The 15,586-nt window shown below is 41.2% G+C and overlaps 1 protein-coding gene across 1 annotated transcript in view; it reads right to left on the bottom strand.

The window, feature by feature from the left end:
• Positions 1 to 15,586, bottom strand: part of LOC147120251 (uncharacterized) — a 368,220-nt gene that overhangs the window by 176,386 nt on the left and 176,248 nt on the right. The window contains exons 2-5 of the mRNA XM_085985896.1: positions 13,022 to 13,231; positions 8,125 to 8,141; positions 7,142 to 7,174; positions 6,847 to 6,879 (exon numbers count right to left, since the gene is read on the bottom strand). Coding sequence (XP_085842022.1) covers positions 6,847 to 6,879; positions 7,142 to 7,174; positions 8,125 to 8,141; positions 13,022 to 13,231 — 293 coding nt within the window. The remainder of the gene's footprint in view (positions 1 to 6,846; positions 6,880 to 7,141; positions 7,175 to 8,124; positions 8,142 to 13,021; positions 13,232 to 15,586) is intronic.

Here is a 15,586-nt window from a genome sequence, read left to right as displayed (position 1 = left end):
GCCGTCCGAGAATTTGTGCGACAGCACCGCTTCAATGCCATAGGGTGACGCATCACATGCCAACCGAATTGGTAATGCTGGGTTGTAATGGGCCAATACCTCTTTTGATGTGATTAGTGTTTTGCTCTTCTGGAAAGCTCGTCTACATTCGTCACTCCACTTCCATGGCACCCCAGTTTGCAGTAGGGTGTTCAGTGGGTGTAGTATTGTAGACAAATTTGGCAAGAACTTATGGTAGTAGTTTACCAGCCCGAGGAACGACCTCAGTTGTGACACATTTTCCGGTGCTGGAGCCTTGACTACTGCCTCAATCTTCTCTGGGGACTTATGTAACCCCTCTTTATCGATAACGTGGCCACAATACGAGATCTGTTTTCTAAAAAACTCGCATTTGGGGCGGTTAGCTCGGAGCCCATATTCCTGCAATCTAGTGAGCACCTGCTCCAGGTTGGCAAGGTGATCACTGTCATTTTCGCCCGTGACCAGGATGTCGTCCAAATAACACTTGGTCCCTGGGATCCCTTGCAGGACTTGTTCCATTGCCCTCTGCCAAATAGCCGGAGCTGATGCTACCCCGAATACCAGCCAGTTGTATTGGTAGAGACCTTTATGGGTGTTGATTGTGAGGAATTTTTTGATGCTTCTTCTACCTCCATTTGCAGATACGCCTGGGCCAGATCAATCTTAGTGAAGCGTTTCCCTCCAGATAGCGAGGCGAAAATATCTTCAATCCGCGGAAGTGGATATTGTACGGTGTGAAGGACCGGGTTCACTGTTACCTTAAAGACCCCACAGATGCGAACCTTCCTTGGTTCCCCAGGCGTGCTGCTCAACGACTTTTTCATCACAGGGACGATGGGTGTAGCCCACTCACTCCAATCTACCTTGGACAGTACACCTGAACGTTCCAGACTCTCCAGCTCTGCTTCGACGGCTGGCCGGATCGCATAAGGTACCGGTCTGGCCGTAAAAAATTTTGGGCTTGCGTTTTCTTCAATTTTAATCGTCGCTGTCATGCCTTTTAGTGTTCCGAGTCCTTGCTGGAACACTTCTTTCACGTCAGTTAGGATCTTTGACAGTCGCCCAGGTGTGGCGTCGTCATCCTTTTTGTCAGCCACAGTCAGTGCCTGTATGGAATGCCAATCCAGTTGTATTTTCCGGATCCATTCACGGCCCAGTAATGGTGGTCCTCCATCTTGCAATACATACACGTCTAGTTTTGGTGTTTCCTTACTGTTATATATAACGGTCACCCTTATTTTTCCTTTGGGGTAGACTTTTTGCCCCGTGTATGTCTTCAAAATAATTTTTGTGTCTCTCAAGGGTATGTGTGAGAATAGCCGCTCATAGTCCTGTCGGTTTATGACTGTTAGGGCTGATCCTGTGTCCAATTCCATCTTTACCTGGACTCCTGCTATCTTGAGAGTGACCCAAATGGTTTGGTGATCCTCCGTTGTGATCACATTATGTAGTTTCAGACAACTCAGTTCCCTGCTTTCGGAGTCGTTATCACTCTTTTGTTCATCTGAACTATTCTCCGTCATCTTATGTACCTTCTTGTACTTTTCTTTGGTAGGTTTCTTATTGCTGGCTTTTTTTCCCGACCTGCAGACTCGTGCTATGTGTCCTACTTTTCCACACTGTCTGCACACTTTGTCTTTGAACCAGCAATCATTCTGGTCGTGTGTTGTTCTGCCGCAGCGATAGCACTTCTCTGTTCCATATGACATTTCGTTTGTGCCATATTCTTGCGGTCTCTGTTGTATCTCTGCAGCGCCCCGTGCTGCTGCTTCATATGACACCGCAATGCTGAAAGCATTTTCCAGCATAAGGTCCTTTTCAGATAAAAGCCGTTTCTGGGTTCCTTCACTTTGAAGCCCACACACAAACTTGTCCCTTAAGGTATCTGCCAGTCCCGCTCCAAACTGGCAGTGTTTCGATAGTTTGCGCAGTTCTGTTAAATAATCAGCATTGCTTTCATCCTTATGCTGGTTCCGTTTGTGAAACTTGAATCTTTCTGCTATCAGCAGCGGTGTGGGGTTTAAATGTTCCTGTAGTATCGTTACTATGTCTTCAAAACTCTTTTCCATTGGCTTCGTTGGGGTTACTAGATTTCGTAATAAACCATACATCTTTGCACCCTTTAAATTTAACAATACCGACGCTTTCTTGTCATCTGACACCTCATTTGCCTTGCAGTATACCTCTATTCGTTCGACTTATGTAGTCCAATCTTCAACTTCATTGTCAAATGCGGTGATACTGCCACTCTTTGGCATTTTGGGTGTGGTTTAAAATGGCGTCTCCCAATGGCTTAAAATGGCTTCCCTTCCTCCCCCGCTGCTGCCAATGCCACTCCCGGCGGTTCTCGTGGCAATGGCGGCGCCTGTAGGTTTTGCGCGCTTCTCCTGCGCTGCTGCCAACGCCGCTATCGGCGGTCCTCGTGGCAATGGCGGCGCCTCGCGGGTTTCTGTGCGTCTCTCTCTCCCTCTCTTCGACGCTGCTCGGCCCCTGAACACCGGCTGCGCCCTGTGCGCTCTGCCCTCTCTCTCTCTCCCCCGTCGACGCTGCTCGGCCCTTTGCTGTGCCGCTCGGTCGGGCTCTAGCCCACGCTGTCTGGGAAGGCTCTGTGCACTACCTGTTGCCAGCCCGTTTCGCTGGACCACCTCAACTGGAAAGCCAAGCCCGGCTCTCGACAGCCTCCCCCGCAATTCTCGAGTCTCTGCTGGATGACTGGGCGGTTGCCCGTGGTCGACGCCCGAGTCTCTGGCCTTGACCTCCAATCCACTGATCTCCAGGAACGAATCCCCGGGAGGTGATGCAGAGTTGCAGGTAGGTTCGAACTTGCCTTGTCGCCAATCTTGTGTCCGTGTATAATAAGACACAGACTGCAGGAGAACGGTACAACAGGTGTTTACTCAACGTGGCTCACACTGGAACTGATCTGTACAGATTACTACTCAGTGCTATATACAGGTGTGGTCACTGCCGGTACTGCAGTATACATGAGCTGTAAAAGATAGTTCCCCCCTTAAAGGTATATACATTACAATATTTATTGATGTATTTAAGAGTGCAGTTTTATGAATACAGCTGAAAATGGGTTTATCACCAAAGAATAAGCATTTTCAATGCGCATCTAGTCCACCACCTGTGAGTAACCTGATTTAAAATCACTAAAAATGACTTTAAAAAAACTATACTGAACCATTTACTAGCTTCCTTGGTGTACACTAGTCAGTTTCTTAGTAAATTATATATTTTTTTAAATATTTAAATCTTTTAAAATGTGCCTATTGGTGCCTTTGCGCCTGAAAAAAAAAGCTTAATTTGAAGAATCTTCTCAAATGGTCGCAACTGGGCACCATCGGCGGAAACCCGCCATGTTCATTATTTCGATCTGGGGGCAGGGCTGGCTTCAATGTAAGTAAAAATCAGGAGAGATGTAAAATGGGCAGCCAACTCGCTATCACCTGTTTTTACATTATCGCACAAAGTCAAAATCTACCCCATGGCGTGTAAATGCAGCACAATGTCAAACCTGTCTTGCAAAGTGTTCAGGGACTCGTCAGGCACTTTGTAAATCTGCCTGGCCTTAATTTAAATATTTGGAGAACAGAGATTCCATTTCCCTGCTATCTAAACAACGGGGCAGAAATTCGGATCGGGGGCTTGCCGCGCGTGCAAGCCCCCGATCTGCACTTACCCGACGCGCCTGCCGTTCACCTCCAGGGACGCCTGGAATTCCTTTTTGAAAGAGAAGAATCCCGGGCAGCGTCTGACGTCACGCCGCCCAGGAGTGCAGCCAGCGCGAAGCTTGGAGCGCGCTGTGCAAGTGAGACACGCCCCTTGAGGTCTCAGTTTAATAGGACACGCCCCCAATGTTTCTCACAAGCTGCAAAGCATTTTTACATGCAGAGCAGCATTTCAAATAGGTTTTTGGTATTTTTATGAAGCTTTTGGTAACTTTTATAAACTTTTAAAAACGTTTACATTATTTTGAAGAATCTGAAGTAGTTTTTAACAGAATTAAAGCAATTTAAAGACTTTTAAAAGCCCTGAAAGAATTTTTTTCATTCCATTTATTTATTTAGCAATGTCGTCGTCATACGTGTCTTCACACTGTTCCCTTTGGGGAACTGTATGAAGTGGTGGAAGGATTTATGGCCGTGATTAACGCTCCTTCCGTGACCGTAACCATCTTTGTACCAGCCATTAGGGTGGTTAGTCCTATGGCGGGAGGGTTTTACGGGCTCCCACAAGCTATACGAGGAGGGGGGGCCACCCACACCCACGGACGCAAATATCCCACTGGATGTCAACCCAGAATTTAGAGCCGGAGCTCCGACTCCACTTGCCGGGACTGTCTGGAGCGGGGTTCGAAACCCTACCCCGTCTGGCCCAGCGGCGGGGATCCTACCGCTACGCCAAAGGCCCACTCCAATTAGCAACGTGAAATGGCTGGAATGAGCACAATTCATGGCATTAAAAGAACTCACAATTGAACTGATGATGACCTCAGCAATCTCCTCAACGAGGTGGAGGCGCAGCGCCTGCTCATCATTGGTAATGAGAAGTCCAAGGCGCCGCAAAAAGGACAGATGATAGCTTGGTCTTTCAAGTGGCAGCATAGGGCTCCAGTCACGGGGAGGGAAAAGGCGCAGGAAACGTATGGGTGTCACCTTTTGCGCGGAGTGGGCCTTTTGTGTAGCGGTAACCATCCCCGCCGCTGGGCCAGAAGGAGTAGGGTTTCGAACCCCGCTCCAGACAGTCCCGGCAAGTGGAGTCGGAGCTCCAACTATAAATTCTGGGTGGACATCCAGCGGGATACTTGCGTCCGCGGGTGTGGGTGGCCCCCCCCCTCAGATGCGTTGTGGGAGCCCGTAAAACCCTCACGCCATAGGACTAACCACCCTAATGGCTGGTATGAAGATGGTTATGGTCACGGAAGGAGCGTTAACGTGGCCAGAAATCCTTCCACCACTCCATACAGTTCCCGAAAGGGAACAGTGTGAGGATACGTACGATGATGACCCCTTGCGCAATGCACCTCCTTGGACCCTCAGTCGCAGATGCGAGGGGGCAAATCGTGCAATTGTTAAATTTTTCATTTTATTGACATGTAAAATGTTGACCCAGTAATTCCGTTCCAAACGCGCGAGTACGGTCGGGGTACTCACGCGTCTGGCCGGAGGAAATGCCGGTTTTCAGCATGCACAGCGCATGCGGGGAAAACCAGCATTTCCTGTCCTCTGAACGAAGGGGTTCAGAGGCAGAACACATGCGACTGCACAGGTAGCGCGTGCACAGTAAAATTCGCCGGTTTCATTCATGCTTTCAGTGAGGTTAAGTCCTTACAACTTACACATGAAAAAAGCATGAGTACAGTTGCTCCAGAGGCTGCGGAGGAAGATATATTTTATCATGGAGCTTCTGAAAGGCAATATTTTTGTTTGGGAAAGGGAGGAAAGTTATTTTAAGAAATGCTGAGGTAAGTTTTAAAGTTTATTTTTGTTTTTTAAAACGGGTTTTCAGTACTTTAGGTAGAAGGAGCAATTGTGGCTATGTGAATTGAATTTGCTGTGTTTATTAAATGTGAAAATGCCTCCAACATTTTCAAGAAAGCAACTTTTCATCTGTAATATATTCTTTTAAGTAATTATGTATGTATGTCTGTATATATTCCTTTGCGTATATGTATGTATGTATATATTCCTTTACTTATGTGTATGAATGTATGTATTTAATTATGACTTTCAGAGAAAGTAACTTATTGGAAAATCATAATTAAATACATACGTTCATACACATAAGTAAAGGAATATATACATACATACATATACGTAAAGTAATATATATGGACATACATACATAATTACTTAAAAGAATATATTACTGATGAAAAGTTTCTTTCTTAAAAATGTTGGAAATGTTACATTACTCATTTTAGAACAGTCATTTTCGCATTTAATAAACACAGCAAATTCAATTCACACAGCCACAATTGCTCCTTTTACCTACAGTACTGAAAACCCGTTTAAAAAAAAAAAATTAAACTTTAAAACTTACCTCAGCATTTCTTAAAATAACTTTCCTCCCTTTCCCAAACAAAAATATTGCCTTTCAGAAGCTCCACGATAAAATATATCTTCCTCCGCCGCCTCTGGAGCAACTTTACACATGCTTTTTTCATGTGTAAGTTGTAAGGACTTAACCTCACTGAATCCATGAATGAAATCGACGAAGTTCACTGCGCACGCGCTGCGCCTCTGAACCCCTTCGTTCAGAGGACAGGAAATGCCGGTTTTCCCCGCATGCGCTGTGCATGCTGAAAACCGGCATTTCCTCCGGCCAGATGCGTGAGTACCCCGACCGTACTCACGCGTTTGGAACGGAATTACTGGGCCAATAGCTCTGCCCATGCGTGCAGCCAGACATGTGCAAAGCTCTCTGGTAAACAGCATGGTTACAGCTCCAGTCAGTCAGACAGGAGCCAAGCAATGCAAACAGAGATTCTGTTGGGCTAAAAGCCATCAGTAGAAGTGTCACATAATTAAAATACATTAGAAGTAAAAAGTTATATACTGTAAAGTATATGCTATTGTCTCCATATTTATACCCTTTTTATATATTTTATATTACATAAATCAGGCTTAAGATTGCACTTCACTGTTGCTTCCGTCAGAACTATAAAACAACACTCCACTTTTTTAAAGTATTGGCGCAAATATTCAAGTTGTTAGCATTTTAGCTGATCTAATTTAGTGAAAATTCATACTCGGACTTCTTATATGTATTTTTCTACATATATTTATCACAATACAAAGTTATTAAGGTACCACTTACTGATGGGCCTGGAGGTCCTCTTATTCCTACCACCTGGTAAATATGAAAAGAGTCAATGATCAGCAATAAAGTGACAGTAGACGGTATCATCAGTTTTAGTTATGCATTGAGTACTTGCTCTGTCTTTCATTAACATTAGTCAATCTTTCAATTGTTATTTACATAAAACAGTTACCCTAGACATTTAAGTGTATAGCTTTGGAAATGTATTATAGCCAATGCAAATACAAATGGTCAGCCCAGCAGAGGGGTAAAACCAGGAAAGAATGAAAATAAATCATTTTAAATCACTTACTCTGCGGACTTCTCCCGGTTCACCTTTCAGCCCCTATAGGAGAGAGCAGAATTGTTTCAGATTGGAAGTACCATCTGCATCAATAAATATTTTATCCTCAAATCATAACCTTTTGTACATAATGAGAAAACAACTTTATCCTGCCTGCATTATCCTCTGATGGGCCTAATTTAAAAAAAACAGCCAATGTAACCCTTCATCTCCAGGTTTACATGTCAGGCTACAAGCTTACTATCCCTTACAATCATTCTTACTTTTTTCTCTCAATGACTACAGTAATATTTAAAATTCAACTGGCATGAGAAAACAACTGGTATGAGAAAACAATAAGAGCCATTCTCTTCATTAGCTCTCTCATATTTTTGAAAACAGATTGTGGCTAACTGGTGTGAAGTTGAATCAAGGCTAAAAATGAAGCATAACTGTAATATTTGATATTTTCTTACCAAGGCAGTGGGTACAGTAAATGCTGATCGTTTACCAAATCTTATATTCAGCTGTAGTGGAACTGATACCTGCTGTAAATGACTCCTTTAATGAGCACTGCGAATATTCAATTATCTTCATGAAGACAGCGTTATCATGAAAGAAATTCTCAAATCTGTCATTTCACAAACTTGTCCTGATTCCCTTTTCCATCTCTATCATAAACAACAAGCATTAGATTGTCTGTGTAGTTTCTTGACTATTAATGCAAGAACTGAAAATCAGAATACAATGGGGTGAAATTTCTCTTGGGTGATAGTGTAAAATGGGTGCTAGCGAATCGGCAGCCCCTTTTACACCCCGCCCAATTTTCTTTTCCAGTCAGTGGCGGAGTGTAAAACGAGCCATCAATGCACCATCGCCCGTTTTGCACTGCCATCCAAGACAAATATTACTCCCAATATTTCTAAACAGAAGCTACAAATCGCAATCTTATAGCAATTGCAAAATTAATGTTTGTTTTTACTTCTGCAGAGGTGTTTACAAAACATTCTTACCTTTTCTCCTCTACCTACTGGAAAAAGAAAAATGGTTTAAATTAGAATAATCTTCATTTAATTGTCATTCTACTTTGGCGAAAGATTAATATTTGATTACGGAATGTTTGTGATTGAGATAAATACCTATCAAGATTTGAGTATTTTAGAATATAAGCAAGAAAAACGTTTTTGATGTTGTGCTGTTTTATCGCAGTGGGGGAGAAATTGGTCCCTGTCACACCCGATTATTGGATGAAGATTAGAATGGGGGGGACCAATTTCTGGGTGCGATCTTCCGCACCCAATCCTCCAGAACTGCTCAGCGTGCCCACCTAAAACAGGAGTTAGGCCTCTTGAATATGCTAATCAGGGGCCTAATGCTTGTTTTAGGACTCCAATGACAAATTCAGCAAAAACGGGGCCGTTGGAGGCCGCCAAAAAATAGATAAGTTTCTTTTTACTTACTCAAGATCTTTTTCCTCTCATTAATCAGAGAGAATCCATTCTAATTATAAAGAGAAAGTTCGGAATTTTCCTTCACTCCATTTAACTGCCCATTTGCATCTTGCAAATGCACTTGGCAATCTGCCTCCTCCTCCACGCAGGAGTGCTCCTCCTGGATCCACAGCAATACTGTAGGCCACTGCCAGCCCGCACTGTCCCCCTCCCAGGACCTACCTGAAGGCTGGCTCAATGCCAGAGCTGCTCGAACTTTCCAAGGCCCTGCCAGGCGAGCTGCATCGGGATACCTGACTGGTATTAGATAAATGAGGCTCGAGGCCCAATTTCCAGTGAGCCTCGGGCCTTCATTTTCGAGCGCGTGTCGCAGGCATGCCACCCACTTCGCGCTAGACTTTTGCAGCGAGACCAATTTCCCGGCCATTGTCTTCTAGAACTAAACATTTACATTTAAAGAATAGAATTATGCAGCATTTGACTATCCTGTTGCTAAATTATGATCTTATTCAAACAAACCAATTAATAATTACCATGATGATAGACTGATATAAGTATAGTTATTGTTTATAAATGAATCACATTCTATGCTGGAATTGAGTGGTTGTCATTTTAGTTCCAGTGATAGTGCATACAATATAGGCGATCATTTATAAACCATTGCTGGAATGAACTACACTAGTAAGGTAAAACAGGAATGTAATGGGAAAATATTGTTTCCATTGCACAGTTCATAATCACCTTGGTACTACAACTACTGCATACAGCTGTAAGGTTCCTCTGCAAAGGGTTACCAGCTTAGGGAACTGTTCCAGGGGAAGAGAGATGTTGCAGATTGTTGTATTGGCCACTGTGGTCTATATTTACTGCTCGGGGTGTAGTGGTGGAATGTCCACTGCGTCTGTTGTGATGTGAAGTGGAGGAGCATGCACACAGTAATGGGCTGCTGTAGATCTTCATCAGTATTAGGCCAGTGCCTAATGTTTCATTTTAGCAAAGAAGTAAATAATTCACAATAACAACAGAAAATGCTGGAAAAACTCAGCAGGCCAGGCAACATCCGTGGAGAGAAAATAGAGTCGACGTTTCGGGTCTAACCCTTTTTCAAAACTGGAAAGGAAATGCAATAGATGGAAAGGCAGGGCTGGGAGAGAACAAAAGAGAAGTGAAGAGACATTAAAAGGTATTCAAAACGAGACGAGATGGTGATAGAACTAGTGGAGACAAAAGACGGCTCTAGATTAGGTGTGAAATGTTCTGGCAGAATGAGAGACAGCTGCCATGTGGGAGAGAAAAAAAAAGTTGGGGGGGGGGAAAGGGCCAAAACAAAGATGTGGATAAAATATAAGCAAAAATGTAATGGGGGCCAAGGTTATGATCTGAAATTGTTGAACTCTATGTTGAGTCCGGAAGGTGCCTAATCGGAAGATGAGATGCTGTTCCTCGAGTTTACGTTGAGCTTCTGTGGAACAATGCAAGAGCCCGAGTACAGTGAGGTCTGAGTGGGAATGGGGCGGTGAATTAAAGTGACAGGCGACCGGAATACTGACTTTCTCAGTGCAAAATCACTGCATTTTGTTGTTCCAAAGACATTTCCCATCCAAAATTCCAAAAATACATTTGTTTTTAAATGTCTGCATGGAACAAAATAAATTGCCTATATATATTGACTTTTGACAGTAATTATATTTTTGTCTTGATCGGAGGAACTGGTCAACCCTTTTTGCATTATTGACTCAATCCATGTAAAATACTGACTGCATTCAAGTAATTTGGTTGAATATTGTGACCAGTGTTTATAATAATAGCACAATTAAGAAGAAAATGATCCTGAATAGATTTTTCATGAACTATAACATGCCTAACTCTCCTAATCAGATATCAATAACACAACAGAATGATTGTTCATTAGTACGCTAAAGTTTGCCATAGTAGAGAAGGTAAGGGCTCTTCTCCAGAAACCTTTTGTTCATCTACTGAAAAGTATTTTTTTACAAAATATTATCTGTTAAATAACTGCAGAAAATGCAAATTCTTACAAAGAAACTTCAGCCCAGCAAAGGATTCAAAATGGGTTTTAATGTTTACGGTCTATTTATACAGGGATTTTAATTGCTATTCACAAGTCCAGGGAGAGCTCTTAAGATCTATCAAGGTTTAAAAGCAACTCTTTTCCCCAGACAAATAAAAATTTAAGAATCCCAAAACAGTTAATGTTTAGGTAGTTATTCATCTTTAACCAGGGTAATTATTTTCAAGAAAGACAGATGCTGGGTGAATTTTACTATTCTTCGATATGTTATTATAAGGACGTACACCTATAATCTAATAGAGCTATGTTACCAATTTTGATCTAGAGATGTTTTATTAGCTGTTATGCTTTACTGAAAGTCAAGAAGTAATTAAGTCCTTGCTGCGGTTTCATTACATTTTATAATGAGTGCAGATTTGAGAAAAGACATATTGGACACAGCAAGAAGCTGCACGAATGGTTCTTTCTTTTCTGAAATATGGAGTAAATACTTCATTAATGTTAACCACTGAGTAATCATCGATTTGACTGAGATTGTGCGCTATTTTTGGCTTCAAGTAAAGTGGCTGGTTTTGCATTCAGTGATTCCGCTCAACTTGCTCTCATCTGCTTTCACAGTTCCAGCTGCCTTCACAATGGTGATTAGACAGTTTAGATGATTAGCTTTCATTTTTCCCTCTGGCTAGCAAATTAAAATAGTCTTGAAATGACTATTGATTATAGTAGTGGAAGAATGATTAATGTGTTCATATGACATTATATGTCCATTATTTTAGCATGGCGTAATGTTAAACATTTTTTCTATTAAGATGCAGGTGTGTCCCATTAAAGCCACGCCATTTGCTGATTGGTATATGCTCGTCAATTTTAGACCAAAGGTGATCAGAAAAACTCGGGTTAATCTCCTTATTAAACTAGCAGATGGAGAATGTCATATAAGCATTTTAAATATTCATCCACTAATATAATCAACAGAGATTTTTAGCCTATTCTAGCTATTCAGAGTATAGACTGCTCAGGGTACTTTGAGAAAGTGCAAAATTCACTGAAAACAGAGGGGCCCTATAGTTGTAATATTGATTTAAATATTCTGTGAGCACAGACTAAGGAAATGTACCTGTTAAATCATTTCTTCCTAATACTATACACTAGGATCTGTGCTGGGGCCTCAACTATTCCCTATATTTATTAATGACTTAGATAGTGCAATAGGGAGCCATATATCCAAGTTTGTCGATGACACAAAGATTGGTGGCACAATAAGTAGAGTAGTCGGGGGCATAAAATTACAAAGAGGCATTGATAGATTAAGTGAGTGGGCAAAACTGTGGCAGATGGTCAAACATTTTGAATGAAAAAAGGATAGATCCGGGTATTTTTTAAATAGTGAAAAGTTAGCAACAGTGAAGGTCCAAAGAGATTTAGGGGTCCATGTATACAGATCACTAAAATGTAGTAGTCAGGTACAAAAAAAAAATCAAAAAGGCTAATGACATGTTAGTATTATAACTAGAGACCTAGAATATAAAGGGCAGGATGTTTTGCTACAACTATACAAAGCCCTGGTTAGACCACATCTGGAGTACTGTGTACAGTTCTGGACACTGCACCTTAGAAAGGATATATTTGCCGTGGAAGGAGTACAGCACAGATGCACCAGAATGTTATCAGGGCTCCAAGGGTTAGATCATGAGGAGAGATTACATAAACGAGGCTTGTATTCCCTGGAATATAGACAGTTAAGGGGTGGTTTGATTGAAGTTTTTAGAATTTTGAAAGGAATTGATAGGGTAGATAGTAAGAAACATTTTCTGCTGGTGGGGGATTCTAGAACAAGGGGACATAACCTTAAAAATCAGGGCCAGGCCATTCAGGAGAGAAGTTAGGAAACATTTCTTCACACAAAGTGTGGTAGAAGTGTGGAATTCCCTCCCACAAAAAGTTAGCTCAATTAATAATTTTAAATCTGAGATCGATAGATTTTTGCTAGCCAAGGGTATTAAAGGTCATGGGGCCAACGCGGGTAGATGGAGTTAGGATACAGATCAGCCATGATCTCATTAAATGGCAGAACAGGCTCGAGGGGCTGAATGGCCTACTCCTTCTGATATGTTCCTATGAATCTTTGTAAGAAAGACTAGCTTAACCTAGGGGAGTATTCAACTTGATTATAGAGAAATCTTTATATAGAAGCCTCCATCTGAAGAATACCATTCAAGCTGTTCAGAGTTACTGTGCAATTATTTGAAGTAAAACAGCAAATTCTTAGTCCACATGCATGTATAATACTATTGACTGCACAATGTGCTTGCATAAGGAAATTTTAAAATTGCAAGTTTCCAATTCTCTCTGCTATGCCTAATAAAAGAGAGAGTCATTCCATATGCTTAGTAATCTATACAGTTCAATACAGTGCAGATCACTTACCATTGGGATACACGTCTGATTCACCAGATTGACACACAGGACAGCATTCTCCAAATGGGATAATAGGTCTGGCGCAGTCATATAGTTCATCGCAGGTGATTTCATCACATAGTATTACTCCTTCATCACACACACAGATTTGACAGGGTTCTGGTTTCCAAACATCTTTGTTCTGGTAGGAGTAGCCATATTGAGTGCAGCTTAAAGGATCTAACGAAAGCAGGAAAAAAAAGTGAGAATAAGTATTTGGAAATGTCACCTGTTTTACACAAATCACATAAAACAGAAATACTGCTCCTGAGGAAAGGATCTAATAATTTCGAAACCATTGTATTCATTTGTAGAAAGTCCACAGTTACAATATTCTCTTGATTGTCTAAAACAGAAGAATAGTACTGCTGGAACTGCATTACTTTCTGAACTCAACTATTAGTATAGAAAAAGGAACTAGATCTACAAGTAAATCAGTTTTATTTGATGAGAAACCATGTCAGGTTTTAACATTGAATGATCCAGTAGTCAAAAAGAATAGCAGAAGTGTAACCATTTATTGACTATTATTTATGAATGAGGCAAGATATTTAAATTGTAATTTTTCAGAATCTTACCTAAAAGTTTCCAAAAGTGATTATCACTCTATTCCAAAATCTTTGGCTTTGTTACAATTATTTTTATTCCATTCTTGATTCCCCTCTCTCCCCTCTCCCACCAAAAAACAATACAATGGCTTCAAAACAGAATGCAAGTTATGTTCAAAAGCCGCTGGCATTCTCTCAAACATTGTGGAAATGCTATTTTATCTGCTCTCTCAACCATTACTAAAAACGTTCTGTCAACAAAGAACAGGCATGTACACTCTTTACACTACACCAAATCTTCTTAAATACACCCTAATTCAAGACTATTCTTCATTACTTTTAAAGGAAAAGAGTAATAAAAAATAATTATTGTAAGATGGAGTTATAACATAACGTAAAGCACTGGAAGGCAAGAGAAAATTAGTACAAATGGTAGCGATATCAGATAATGTTACATCATTAGTATACTAAGTGAGCAACAGAATACTTGATTAAACCAATGTCCCGGAATTTGTGGTAAACAGCGAAGTGAAGGTGTTCATTGCTGGCCTTGAAGTACGCTCCGCTCAAGGATCTCGCAATCCCTGTGTCGAGAACTTCAGGTTTACCGATCTTGAATTCAATTCCAGGGACGGTACTGAGAATTCCCATGTTCAAACTGCTGTGACGTCAACAGGCTGTTTAAGCAGCCAATCAAAAGGCAGAATTCTCACAGACAGCGAACAAGGAAGTGGGTAAGCCCTTAAAATTTTAACTTTTTAAAGTAGTTAGAGAGAGCAAGAGAAAGATTGGGGTTTTCACACGGGAAAAGGCAAACCTGAAAAAAAGATGGACAAACTTAAAATAATTTTCTTTTTATTAAAGTTTCTTAATTTAAATTTTTATTAATATAGACAAATTTCACACTGCACAAAATTAAAATTAGTTTTCCAGGCCCTTAACATTTGTTTACCAGTCAGTACACTGTTAAAACCCCAGTTGCACCTAATCCTTTTGGGTCTAACTTTTAGTGAGGAATTTAACAGGTATTACTACAGAAGAGTTGAAGTTTTCGTCAGTTTCAATGATTTACGAGATTTCACTGATTGTCGGCTCTGTGGTGGGGGTGGCGGCACAGCGCAGCCAATTTCAGAGCTGTCATTGACAGACCGCAACTTCGAGACTTCCGTACGCGCCTGCGCATGCACCAAATACCGAAGTTGTGGTCAGTTTCAAAGGCGGAATGACAGCGAACACTGCTAGTTCGCCAGCATCCTGACCACAAATTCCAGGCCAATCTTCACGGGCCATGATTTAAAGAACTTGGAAATTTACTTACACCTGACGTTACTTCTACATATTAATCGAAACCTCTGCTGTCAAGAAAGACATCATCTTGGGTCTTCAAATTTACCGTTCAGGAGTTTACTCTCTTGGTCAACCCTGAAGCCATGCCTTGAGGTAGAAGAATTTTGTCACTGCTGTAATGAGACTTCCAAATCTTCCCTATCTTTAAATACACTAACACCATAATGTCTGACTTCTCAACCTTTCAATGTAACTCTGCAACTATGAAATGCTGCATAAGTTCATCATTAAAGACTTTAAACAAACTAATATTCTCTTTCACTAGCATTACTAACTCCTTTGTGGAATGATCAGAATCCTTAAAGTTCCATTACAGAAGGTCAATAGTCCATTGGCAATTTCTATCAACACTATGGAACTTTTTATTTATGTCTACATTCAGGAATGTTACTGTGTTGTAAAGCTTTGCTTCCCATTTCTTCTTGCCTCTGCATATGTTTCTTTTTTTTTTAAATACTTTAAACAGTTACAATTTGAGTGTGAGTGGTTCGAACATTGTACTACAGTCGTACTAATTTCGCACTGAGTGACGAAAGTCCACTTTCATGGTATTCACATTCTTTATGGAAGCTGAAGTTCTCAGACTATCTCTTAGGCATGAGATTTATTACATTAGATAGTGTTTACTGCTCCTCACAAG

Source organism: Somniosus microcephalus, chromosome 4, assembly GCF_052327205.1.
Source record: "Somniosus microcephalus isolate GS21.2 chromosome 4, FLI_Smic_1.0, whole genome shotgun sequence".
Taxonomy (NCBI): domain Eukaryota; kingdom Metazoa; phylum Chordata; class Chondrichthyes; order Squaliformes; family Somniosidae; genus Somniosus; species Somniosus microcephalus.
The sequence above is the reverse complement of the archived record's forward strand: the minus strand, read 5'-3'. Positions and strand labels throughout refer to the sequence as shown.